Genomic DNA, 13562 nt, shown 5'->3' on the forward strand with positions numbered 1-13562 from the left:
AATATAGGTTTTTGTCACCACTCCATTCTGCGAATTTGATTGAAGGATTAGCGCGTACTTGAAGATAGATTCAATTTCAACAGCTTCATGAAGTTATGAGCCATGTTAGCTATCATTTGGTACATGGGGGTATACACTAAACAGTTTTTGTTTGGTTCTGACGTTGTTATCAGAGATAGCAATCCAGCATTAAGGTAAGCTGTCCACAAGAAAATCTAGAATTAGGTGGTTTGAAATTAAAATAAACTAACTTCGATCCTTTTGTGTCAAGAGTAAATCTAGAGTAAGTTATAATACACTAACAGCAACAATAACCAGTATACAAATGTAAATCAGTATTGAAAAACCCTGTTTACAGGAAAGAACTCTCAGAAAAATTTATTATACTCGACTTAACAGAGACATTAATGTTGAAAACTGGATGTTGTTTTCTTGACTTTAAGATATGTACTTTGAATAGAACTGAGCTGAAATGTGGCTAGAACACTAGACTAGTATTGCTGATCAATGGCAGACGTGCAGTCATAAGCTACGATGCTGACTCATTACGAATTATTGGAGATATTTCATCTGTAGCTGTATCTCTTACAAAACCATCTTCACAATAACTGGTTGCAATATTCTTACGTCTACTTGGTCTCTCCATCTTATACTTCCAAGGTTCTAAGAACATCTTCTTTTTAGTTTGCCATTTCCTACTCTTGGCTTCCCTACTAGTCAGCACTGATGTTATACGTCTCCTCTTACGACCCTGGTGTAGTTCCCCCAACAATCTTGAGACATCCGAGGAATCTTGCTTGGCTTTCTTGTTTAACTCTTTTTCATCCGAGGGGGCCATCAGCGGAAGGCGTAGAAGCTTCGAAGCTATCGGGGTATCTGGACAAATAAAAAATTCACTCAAATTCAAAGGGAAGTTCATTATTGATTTATTTATTTTTTTTTATATATTTTTTTACTATGGGAATTGGTAAAGTTTTCAATAAACAAAGGAAACCCCCAAACCAGCCTATGGAAATGTCAATTTAACCAAAAGTAGTTTATGATTTGGCAGGGATTTTGTGCTTAATTTGACTGAGGCAATCAAAACAAACAATTGTGACGTTAAGGCAGTGGTCACTATTGGCAATTACTCAAAATAATTATTTGCATAAAACCTTACTTGGTAACAAGCCATGGGGAGCTGTTGATAGTATAAAACATTGTGAGAAATGGCTCCCTCTGAAGTAACATAGTTTTCAAGAAAGAAGTAATTTTCCCCGAATTTCATTTTGAGACCTCAGACTTAGATTTTGAGGTCTCGAAATCAAGCATCTGACAGCACACAGCTTCGTGTGGCAATGGTGTTTTTCTTTCATTAATATCTCGCAACTTCGACAACCTAATGAGCTCAAAGTTTCACAGGATTTGTGAGATTCACCAAATGGGAGCATGAAATACTATTTCCTCAACTTTGACAGTGTTTCAGGTGGACAATTTTCTTTTGAGGAATGTTTCTGATAGATGGTTTCGAACCCTTGGGAAAAAGATCAAGAATAGCAGTGTTTTGTGCCACTCTTTTCTTTGGTAACAAGGTTGCAAGGATAAATAAGCATCCCTAAAAGCATGCTTGTGCAGTATTAACCCCTTGAAGATGGAAGGCGGTTTTGGCCGCTAATCTAGTCCGGAATGCTGTGGACTGTGTCTGTGGTAAGCCGTGGAATGAAGTCTGTGGCCGCTACAGCTGTGGGAAACAAAGGCTGCTATGCAGTCATGCTGGTAAGCCAGACATTGAGGCCTGATAATACCGGCGTGAAGGAGTTAATGTGGAATATCTGAGTAGATGTCTAAATGTGTACACTTTGTTATGAGAACACCTGTGCTGTTTGCGTTTCTGAAAAAATGACATCAAGAATTATCCAGAAAAATTGTTTTGTTTTTGACACAGGTTTGATGAAGCCTCAGCTGAAGTTATGGTTAAATTGTTAAACTCTGATCTGAATGAGCAGACATTTATGGCCACCATGCAAAAGGTGTTTTATGAAAGCATTAATACCTCCAACATATTGAACAAGTTAAGGCCGTTGTAAGTCATGTAAGTTTATATTAGTTTCTTGTCAACCAATATCTTAAAAATGACAAGGGAACTATTAATTCTCACTTCTGTCACAAAGAATGATCAAAATTAATATTCCTATATTTCCTTTCTGTTTTATAGTTTTAAGATGACTTCGAGTACATGATGGTTGTCCATACAGATTTTTAACTGCTGGAAAATAAGGACTTTACTGTAAAAATTGATTGCAAATCACCTTTTGGGGATCTGGTTATTTATTTTCAAAGCTCCAATTAAAGCCAAACGAAAAGAAAAGCTGATAAATAAATTTCAGTTTTTGATGTGGCAGGAAAACCTCAAGAAAATTATTCCAGGGAAAACCAACGCAATAACATGTTGGTAGTGAAAACCTAACCCACATCATGCCCAGAGGTGGAAGGCGAGGCAACCTGACTGCCCAAAGACAAGGGCTCAATTTCACAGCTCTAGCTGCTTAAGCAGAGATCAGTGCTTAAAATTTTCCTGCAGAAATGACCAGGGGCCAATTTCATAGAGCTGTTCAAGCAAAAAATTTGCGCGAAAATAGCTTGCTTATTTTACACATGTTACTGGCCAAAATTTCATGACATATACTTTCCCTGTGACTGGTATTTAACTGTTGTTCACTTAGCATAACAATTGATCGGAGTCTTGGTCGGTAATCTGATTTTACTAAGCAAGGATTTTTTTGCTTAAGCAAAATTTTGTGCTTAAGCAGCTCTATGAAATTGGGCCCAGGACACCAGTCACATATGGAGCATGTGAAATGGCATTTTGGCTGATAACCTTGTTGTGCTAAGCTTAGTTTGTTGTGCTTAGCTACTTTTTGTGCTTAAGCAGCTCTATGAAATTGGGCCCAGAAATACTTCAATGTAACTTACCCAAATGGTCTGATGACTCTAATGTTGGTCTGGATACTTTATCATACAAGTTACATATATCAGTATGACAATACAATCTCCTCAGTGCTTTCCAGGCATTGTAGCGTAAATCCTCCTCACTATTATCACCAATCTTTAAACGAAACATAAAGGATTCTTTCTGTTCCTTAGTCAGAGTCTTCTCTAAGCAAGACAGAGCATCAGGCATAGATTGATCCACATTATGCTTGGCTACAAACATCCGTGGGTCCTTCCTTTCTGTGTAGCTCTCAAACATCTTGGAGTTTTTACCCAAACTGATGTTGGAACTAGAGTTTGAATGATTCATGTTTAATGGTGTGGGCTCAGTTGAAGATACTGCCTGACCAGCTACTGGTGTACGAGAGAGTATATATTTGATTGGCTGGTTTAGTTTCTTGGATTGGAATTCTGCAAGTGATAAATACCGAAGCTTGTTTTGATTATTAGTGTCTGCTGAAGCCCCAGGACTTTGATTCAGAACCAGTGAGTGTTTTATGCCATCCTTTGAAGTGACCAATACTTGCTTTTGATTGATTTTATTCTTGCTAATGAGGTAATTAGGTTGTATGACGTCACTTTGGTAGATGACCTGACCTGGCTGTTTGACCTGATTGGTACAAACCATCAGCCTTGGCATTTCACCTTTAGCCGAATGGTTTGTTGTAGAATAACTTCGCTTAGACTGGGTATCAGTACTGCACAAAACATTGGCCTGGATACTTGGACTGCTTGTTACACTCCCAGTCGTAGCGGCATGTGACTTACACCGAGGAGTGTAACCATCAACAGAAAGACTGGCTTGTGCTGTCGGGGCGTCTGTCGTCAGTGATTGAATCCCTTCAACTTCTTCCATCTCCTCACCTGTCTGAATGACTTCATTAGCTCCAAGAATTAATCCATCTTGTAAAACAGCAGAGTCAGGCTGTTCGCCTGTGGTCATAGAGCTAGAATTGACAATTCTATTATTATGAGCTCCATTGTCCTTATCTTCCTCATCAGTGTCTGGTAGAACCTCTTCATTAGCTCCAACAATCATCTGATCCATCTCACTCGTTGATGGAACTAAGATGTCTTCCTGTACAACTTCACATGCTGCAACCCCAAGCATTGGATCTTCCATGACTTGGCTATTGTCAAAGTTAGCTGCTTTCAAACTAAGATCAATCACAAAGTTCTCAGAATCTTGGTTTCCTATCATTTTAAAATCGTTTCTATCATTAACTCCATCCGACTTTACTATTGGAGAATCCAGATTGTCTTGTCTAACAACAACAAACTGAGGAGTGGAATTGACTGCCGTTGGTAAAACATAAAACAGATTTTCTGTTGAGGGTTGGCCTTCTTGTGATGAAGTCTTAAGATCAAGGCTGATGTTATTTGAATCTAAGCTGAGATCAGTAGGTTGATCACCACTTGGTGAAATGGTGTTAGAGCCAACCATTTGCTTTGATTCGTTAATTGATATTGCGTTGAATTCTGGGTGGCGACTACAGAAGACTTGCCACCACATATCAGTTGGAGTATTATCTGGAAACCAATGAATTCTCTTAATCCCATTAGCTTCTTCTTCATCCAGCAATGATTTAACCTTAGCAAACACTGTGCTCTTAATATGTGCAGTGTGACCAAGCACAGCCATCCGTACACTTAATCTGACAAGATCATTCTCCTCAGCAGTGCTTAAAACAAAAACAGATTGTATTTTATTCTTAAGGCTCTGTAGTTTGATTTTATAGCATTTGCATGCTTCGTTGACGGTCATACGCATAGACATCACATCCATGCATGCTTGTTGAAGGTTCTCTTCCTGTACCTTGTTAGATACAAGTTTATTTGGAAAATGTTCACTGTGCATAGTTTGTAGAATATCCTTCTCTGCTTTGACTCTATCATTCAGAATACCAGGAATAACTCCATAGACTGATGCAGCTTTCTCTATCGTCATCTTACCTCTCAAGACATTATCACATGCTTTATTAAGATTGACTTTCAGCTCATCTTTCACACAGTCACCTAGCATGTATCTCCCAACACCAAACTGTTTAGCTGCATCAATGACACTCACTCCATTATGAATGACATACTTGCAGGCCTCTTTCAAATTAGATTCATGTTGTTGCTCTGCTTGGGACAGTGAGTGTTGAGTCAAAGTTTGTTGAGCCAAGGATTCTTGCGTCAAGGATTGTTGAGTCAAGGAGTGCTGAGTCATGGAGTGTTGAGTCAAAGACTCTTGCATCAGGGACTGCTGCAAAGTGGTGTCTGTAGCTGTCGAGATAATAACAAATAAATAAAGTTTATTTAAATTTGGCCTTTTCAGTCAAGGTTGCCAGCTGAATTATTATTATTATTTGTCATTATTAAGTATTATTTATACAGGGTAGCCCTATCAGTGTAAAAACACTGTTCTCCCTGGGGGCCCTGTAGAAAAGCAATACACCAAACAAGAGATTAAGAAAGAAGCATTTCTCATTGTGAGTTTGACATTTAACAATGAACTGATTCAGTTTCAAGTTGAAGCCTCTTTTATTGCGAGTTTGACATTTTGACAATAGACTGATCCATTTCTGACCAAGACTCAAGCTTGCACAGCGTGTATCACTCAATGCTGAATCCCAAGAAGTCATTATTCCAGTCGATAATAATATATCAAATCTAAATAAAACCCCATTGAATGGGGCAGTGATACAAATGGAATTATTTACAGAAGTCTTTGAACTAATGACAAAGATTCCATTTCTTTCTTTAGTCACTGGTAATCATGTCTTTAAACAATTTTTTACGTCCATGTAATAGCAGCTTAATGTCCCAACATGACAGGTTGGTGATAATCGGTTCATCAAATACCACCATGGATTGTATATGACTCAATGAACCAATGGAGCACTTACGAGCATTCTCCACAGCGGCTGTAAAGTTCTTGTTATTAGCATTTGTGTCAGTCAGGCTGACCATAGATGACTTGGCAATGGTTGTTCCAAAATAACCTTTTTCTAAGAAAATAAATAAAATAATTCAAGAAAAAGTATAGAATCACTGGTCTTCAACACTTTCTTCATACGTTTGGAGATAACACCAAGTGAGTGCTTAGTTTTTAGTCATGGTGTTTGTGCTTACATTAATTTGCTAAATCAAATTAAGAAGTAAAGTGTTGGCTGACAATATTACTCGGACATGGCAGAATTTCAAAGAGACTTATTTCAAGTGATATTTGTATGAATGAGTCTTATGACAGTTAATGTCATTCATGTCAATTCACTACCTTACAGTTCCTAAGGCCCATATCACAAAGAGATAAGATAAGACTACTCTTATCCAAAGTTAGGACTAGTCTTACCTCTTTGCATTGTCCAGGATTAGTCCTAAAATAGGAAGAGTTTTGTGAAATCAACCCACGGGACTCTCCAAGAAAAAAAGCAGTTTACACTACTAAATTGTTTCTTTTGGTAAAACAAACAACTGTTCTTTAAAAGAAGTACATGCCCTGTGTGTTTTAACAACAAAACTCAGTTCAGTGTTTTGATAAGTAGACATTGTGAGAAACTTACTTTTCAGAGGATCACCAGGCGTTGGAAGAATATAAATATCTTTTGTTTCAATATCTTCAACTGGAGAAAATGGTTCTGAAAACAAGAAAAACAATTTCAAAATTAGAAATAAAAGTGAACTGTAGTATCACATCCATAGACGTTTATCATATTAGGCTATGCCAAATATAGTTGGAACTATCACATCCATAGACGTTTATCATATTAGGCTATGCCAAATATAGTTGAACTATCACATCCATAGACGTTTATCATATTAGGCTATGCCAAATATAGTTGGAACTATCACATCCATAGACGTTTATCATATTAGGCTATGCCAAATATAGTTGGAACTATCACATCCATAGACGTTTATCATATTAGGCTATGCCAAATATAGTTGAACTATCACATCCATAGACGTTTATCATATTAGGCTATGCCAAATATAGTTGAACTATCACATCCATAGACGTTTATCATATTAGGCTATGCCAAATATAGTTGGAACTATCACATCCATAGACGTTTATCATATTAGGCTATGCCAAATATAGTTGGAACTATCACATCCATAGACGTTTATCATATTAGGCTATGCCAAATATAGTTGGAACTATCACATCCATAGACGTTTATCATATTAGGCTATGCCAAATATAGTTGGAACTAAAACTTTTTCTTACTCAAAAACCTCTCCAAGGAATAGTTGTGTTACATTCAATTGTAAAACAAAATATCTATTTCTACTGATATGGTTTGAATTGTATTGATTCATCAACTGGTTGGTAAAGATGTTACATTTCATGCTGCACACCAAAGACAAAATAACTATTGCATTACGTCATACATTATTTATAGTTGGGTTGTATCCTTACACCAAAGTGTGGTAAGGACTATACCCTCTGGACTTTCACAACTCCCACGGAAAGAAAATCCACAAGGTACTTGATTTGGATTTGAAAGTTAACATCATCTTAATTAAACGGAATTCTAACAAAAAGTGTCTCTTCAAGTTCACCAATTCAGGAATTGGTTAACTTGCTAGAATGGCCAGTATAAAAATATTTACGTTAAGCAACTTTTGTTCTCAATTTTAAGCGTCCATCTACACAATGAATAGAATGAAGGCCGAGAAGGCCATAACGCGACGATCGCGCGACCGACTATAAACCGGCCTTGAGCGTGTATTCTCAGTTCTAGCAGTGTATGAGTTAATGTGTGCTGAAACCCAAATCACACTGTAACAGTGGTTTATATTGCATTCCAAATGACTCTACAAAGCAAACTCAATGTGAGACACTAGTGTGAATTCAACTCATAAATCTAGCTACCATTTGAGGAGTTTTTCTGCTCTCTGTTGTTGGTATCTGGATACACAAATGGTCCTGATGGAATACGGGGATCTTCCTCTGAAAAAAATAATAAATCAAGAAAATTTTATGGATTGAATTGTTTCAAGTTGTGCAGTCAATAGTTTAAATTGCCTAATCTTGCTGAAACAGAGAGATTAACGTTAAGGTTGAATGCCGCATGCATACTCTATTTATTTATTTTTCTCTGCCTCATTAAATAGATTTTATTGGTTATTCCTTAAAAAAAAATTGTTTGTACTCGGTTTTCATGAAGTATGGAAATAAATATAAGTTTGAATGAATGAATGAATGAATGAATGTAAATTTGTCACACTTAGCAAAAGTAACAATAATGTGTATACTTGTTAACTTTGTTTCAACATTCTGCCCAGACAAAATACAGAACAGACTTAATAGTAATGTAATAGTGGCTTCTTATATAGTGCACATATCCGTCACTCAGTGACACTCAGGGCGCTGTTACCTACTGTATTTCCTGCAAGGTATGTGGGACTACGCTTGAGTTATGAGGTCTGTTATGGTGTACAAGGTGCTGTGGTGCAATATGCTACCAATCAAACAAGGAACACTAGAGCGGACCACTTTTTTTGTGGATAAGTGCAGATAAGGTCTCAGATATCTCAATACACTGTTATCAGTGAAGCTATATTTGACATACTGATATATCAGAACCCAGTTAACTCATCAATGGAATCAATTCATTTCAATACTCACCTAATGAAACCAAACATGCCGAGACTTACCAGGCCTGCCCCAGCCGTACCAGCTCCTCAAATTTGCGCAGAGATTTGTCATCACAGACCATGCATTACACAAACTTCACAAGACTATCACAGATTACTCTAATCTTTAAGGGACCGTACAGGCTTCAAACTCAAGCTATGCAACAATTTTATGAGAGGAATATTTGAGATGGTTCAATGAAATGTCTTGTAAAAATTCAAATCAGTTCATAGAGTAAATATAATTCATACCTTCCTGTTTCTTGACACAGTCTTCACAGAACCACTTTCCCTTGGGTACTTTCTTGCGGTCGATCCCAACACACGTAAAATGGAACCACTCATACTGGCAATCCTTCCGATCACATCCAATCATATCCACTGTGTTGGGTTGTCTGCACTTACAGAACACCCTGGACTCATTGTTTGAGTCTTGGTCTGAGTCTCCAGAGTCACTCAACTCACTCAACTCATCTGAGTCTTCATTGGATGAGGACTCTGATGAGGACTCAATGAGTTTCTTTCTGCGTGGCATTGTGATAGTTGGATAGTTGTCTGTTGTTTGGTAAGGGAATCAAGTCTTCTTGGGACTACATCTTACGTTTCTTGGAGAATTAGCGACTGCAACAAAATTCCATCAAGTACTTTCTTGTCTCTTGAACACATGCTTCCCAGATGATGAGTAAATATGATACCACTAGGTACCCTGACTACAGACTCCTTCAACAAACCTATGATACCACTAGGTACCCCGACTACAGACTCCTTCAACAAACCTATGCAGAAAAATAAAGAATACAAGAAAACTTTACTTTATTTACAGACATAGAAACCTGTTCAATTGCCAAATACAAAGGGGGGAGGGGTCGGCAAAGGGATTGTTTTTCCACAATGCTTCCTGGCAACCATCTTCATCTTCACACTATACCCCTCCCTCGCCCCCAGCACACACTTTTGTGAGACCTATACAGAATATTGTTAACATTTCTAACATTTCTTCAGTTAGGACTACATGTAGACCCTAATGTTTTAGATACATTTTCAAATCAGATATGCCATTGCCTCAACTATTTGTTTGCCCCTCACCCCCTCCCCCCCCCCCCTTCCCAATATGGTAGAATTAAGAACCCAGGTTAAATGCAGCACATAATTGACAGAATGCAAGAAGCCTGCAATCTGGAAGTTATCTAGTCGGGCTTTGTAAGGCTTTGTTTGCACCTGTAGATCAGTTTTAACTGAATGACGATCGATGCATAGGGACAGTGTAATTTGGATTGTCTATTCATGTTCTAGATGGTTCATTTGCGACCTCACCTTTGACCTGTTCCAATATATCGCATAATGAGTTGCAAGCATGCCCCTGCCTCCCCCTTTTACTTTCAGTATTTTGAGTCAAACAAAGATATGGTCAATGGTGATATCCTAATGGACCAAAGTTGTCTAAGAAAAGTTAATCTATTAAGAATTTTACTGATTAGAAGCAACTAGCAATTAAACAGGGCTGTGTGGGTAATCACAACTCAAGCATCACATCATTGCATAGCAGGTTCTATATTAAATGACATAACTGTGTTCGCTCTATTTTTTTATTAAAATACTCTGTCCAGAATAGCTGAACATTCCCTGCTTTTCCAAGATTGCTCCACCACTTTTTGTTTTCCTTTCCAGATTGATGTTTGCCAAAAGATAAGTTCATTATGACGATAAACAGCCATTCCCTTTTTTCTTGCACAATTCATAAACTAGCCAGTCCAAAGTATAATGTGGGTTCATGTAAACTACTAAGGCCCCTTTATATGGAAGAAGGTGAGGACTCTTCAAATCCTGATTTTGAGTAGAATTGGAGCTCAAAAGTCTTGTCAAAACTTAAGCAAAACGCCATCAAGATATGGTACTACAGTAATGCTGTAGTGCCGTGACAGTACAAATTAATGATAGAGTTAGGACATTATCAAAATTTGTCTTGGCATACTACGAAATGAAAGATTGCAGAATGACAACACTACGGCGATAGCAAGATTCTAATCTTATGATGAAGAAGGCACAATGGGTGATTATTTTATTGCTGTTGTCATTCTCGGTTGCATCTTATTAAAGTCATGCTAGGTTGAAGGATAATCATAGTGTCGTCATATTAGCATTGAAGCAAAGCCTCGGCTTGTTTGTTGGTAGGTATTGTGACCATTATGAATGAGTAGGAATCAGTAAGGGAAGAATAGACAAGACACCTTCATGACCTCTACAACTACAACACTAACTAGACATTAAGTGTTTGTGAATGAGTAGGAATCAGTAAGGGAAGAATAGACAAGACACCTTCATGACCTCTACAACTACAACACTAACTAGACATTAAGTGTTTGTGAATGAGTAGGAATCAGTAAGGGAAGAATAGACAAGACACCTTCATGACCTCTACAACTACAACACTAACTAGACATTAAGTGTTTGTGAATGAGTAGGAATCAGTAAGGGAAGAATAGACAAGACACCTTCATGACCTCTACAACTACAACACTAACTAGACATTAAGTGTTTGTGAATGAGTAGGAATCAGTAAGGGAAGAATAGACAAGACACCTTCATGACCTCTACAACTACAACACTAACTAGACATTAAGTGATTGTGAATGAGTAGGAATCAGTAAGGGAAGAATAGACAAGACACCTTCATGACCTCTACAACTACAACACTAACTAGACATTAAGTGTTTATGAATGAGTAGGAATCAGTAAGGGAAGAATAGACAAGACACCTTCATGACCTCTACAACTACAACACTAACTAGACATTAAGTGTTTGTGAATGAGTAGGAATCAGTAAGGGAAGAATAGACAAGACACCTTCATGACCTCTACAACTACAACACTAACTAGACATTAAGTGTTTGTGAATGAGTAGGAATCAGTAAGGGAAGAATAGACAAGACACCTTCATGACCTCTACAACTACAACACTAACTAGACATTAAGTGTTTGTGAATGAGTAGGAATCAGTAAGGGAAGAATAGACAAGACACCTTCATGACCTCTACAACTACAACACTAACTAGACATTAAGTGATTGTGAATGAGTAGGAATCAGTAAGGGAAGAATAGACAAGACACCTTCATGACCTCTACAACTACAACACTAACTAGACATTAAGTGATTGTGAATGAGTAGGAATCAGTAAGGGAAGAATAGACAAGACACCTTCATGACCTCTACAACTACAACACTAACTAGACATTAAGTGTTTGTGAATGAGTAGGAATCAGTAAGGGAAGAATAGACAAGACACCTTCATGACCTCTACAACTACAACACTAACTAGACATTAAGTGTTTGTGAATGAGTAGGAATCAGTAAGGGAAGAATAGACAAGACACCTTCATGACCTCTACAACTACAACACTAACTAGACATTAAGTGATTGTGAATGAGTAGGAATCAGTAAGGGAAGAATAGACAAGACACCTTCATGACCTCTACAACTACAACACTAACTAGACATTAAGTGATTGTGAATGAGTAGGAATCAGTAAGGGAAGAATAGACAAGACACCTTCATGACCTCTACAACTACAACACTAACTAGACATTAAGTGTTTGTGAATGAGTAGGAATCAGTAAGGGAAGAATAGACAAGACACCTTCATGACCTCTACAACTACAACACTAACTAGACATTAAGTGTTTGTGAACGAAGCTGTTCCGTGTTGTTTTGCTTGGATTATGTGCTTCATTGCCCGAGGAATCTAGAACTGAAAAAGGTTTTTAAAAAGTGGTGCAGCTCTTGATATAAGGTCACACTTCCCGGTTGACCTGTAAGTAAATGTCAACATGGGCTCACAGCTACCAAAGACTAATCTGCAATGCCAAGTAACTGAAAAAAGTTTTTTTTTTTGTGGTAGGAATTAAGCTAAACATCCTAAAGCTTCCATTTGATAGTATTATACGTGTTTAAAAAATATTTTTTGTAGGATACTCCTTTCCTACTCCTGCCGATAGGGGGCGCTCTTATGAGGCATTTCAATTGCACGATTTTTGCACCGTAATGTCTGTATCTCTGACTCTGTATTTGTATGAGTACGTCGCAGAGACCAAAACTGTCATAAAATGTCAAGCTATAACTTCCCCTATAGAACACTGCCCAGTTTTATGGCTCTGTCTGCTTCAACCAAACTGTTTATAATACATCCACCATTCTCTGCTTACTGTGCAAGCGCTGAAACATCTGTGCAAGTTCAAAGCAAAGATTACAAGTTTCCCCGTGCACAAGCAAAAATATCCCTGCTAAGCTGTGAAATGATTTATGTAAGCGATAATATCTGCGCTTCTGAAGTGTCAACTCTTTGCTTACGCAGTGAAGCAGAGTCAAATTGGACCAGTCTCACAAGATTTCCCCTCATGTACTAATCTTTTTTGACTTTACATGTTTGAAGTGTAGGCCTTACCAAACCTACTTACAGGGCAAAATTACATGGTTCTCATTACCACCACAGTCTGCGCTTATGATCACCATTTCCCGCTTTCTGTGCAAGCGCGGAAAATAATGTGTGCGAGCTTGGAAGCACAGAAACAAAAGAAATCCCTGCTATAAGCAGTCTATTTCGCTTGAGGTAAGCGCAGAATTCACTGCTTCTGCTGAGCACTGAATCTTTTTCATTAAGCAAGTTCCCATCATGACTCGACTCGTCGCACCTCAAACCTAACTACGACACTTGTCGAGATAAAATACAGATTCTTAAGATTTGTGCCGCTATGTGCCGCAAAGGCAATATTAATTATGTTGCGACTGGGTGACGAATATTACTACTCGACTAGTCGCACCTCAAACCTAACTACGACACTTGTCGAGACAAAATTCAGATTCTCAAGATTTGTGCCGCTGTGTGCCACAAGGGCAATATTAATTATGTTGCGAATGGGTGACTAGTGAAATTTACTACTCGACTAGTCGCACCTCAAACCTAACTAT

The 13562-nt window shown here is 37.9% G+C and overlaps 1 protein-coding gene across 1 annotated transcript in view; it reads right to left on the minus strand.

Annotated features, from left to right (window-relative positions):
- Positions 1 to 13562, minus strand: part of LOC117307006 — a 26016-nt gene continuing 12454 nt past the window's right edge. Inside the window, exons 2-7 of the mRNA XM_033791627.1 lie at positions 8851 to 9374; positions 7835 to 7912; positions 6519 to 6593; positions 5862 to 5963; positions 2953 to 5238; positions 1 to 876 (exon numbers count right to left, since the gene is read on the minus strand). Coding sequence (XP_033647518.1) covers positions 530 to 876; positions 2953 to 5238; positions 5862 to 5963; positions 6519 to 6593; positions 7835 to 7912; positions 8851 to 9133 — 3171 coding nt within the window. The 5' untranslated portion in view covers positions 9134 to 9374 and the 3' untranslated portion in view covers positions 1 to 529. The remainder of the gene's footprint in view (positions 877 to 2952; positions 5239 to 5861; positions 5964 to 6518; positions 6594 to 7834; positions 7913 to 8850; positions 9375 to 13562) is intronic.

The sequence above is a fragment of the Asterias rubens genome, chromosome 1, assembly GCF_902459465.1.
Source record: "Asterias rubens chromosome 1, eAstRub1.3, whole genome shotgun sequence".
Classification (NCBI taxonomy): Eukaryota; Metazoa; Echinodermata; class Asteroidea; order Forcipulatida; family Asteriidae; genus Asterias; species Asterias rubens.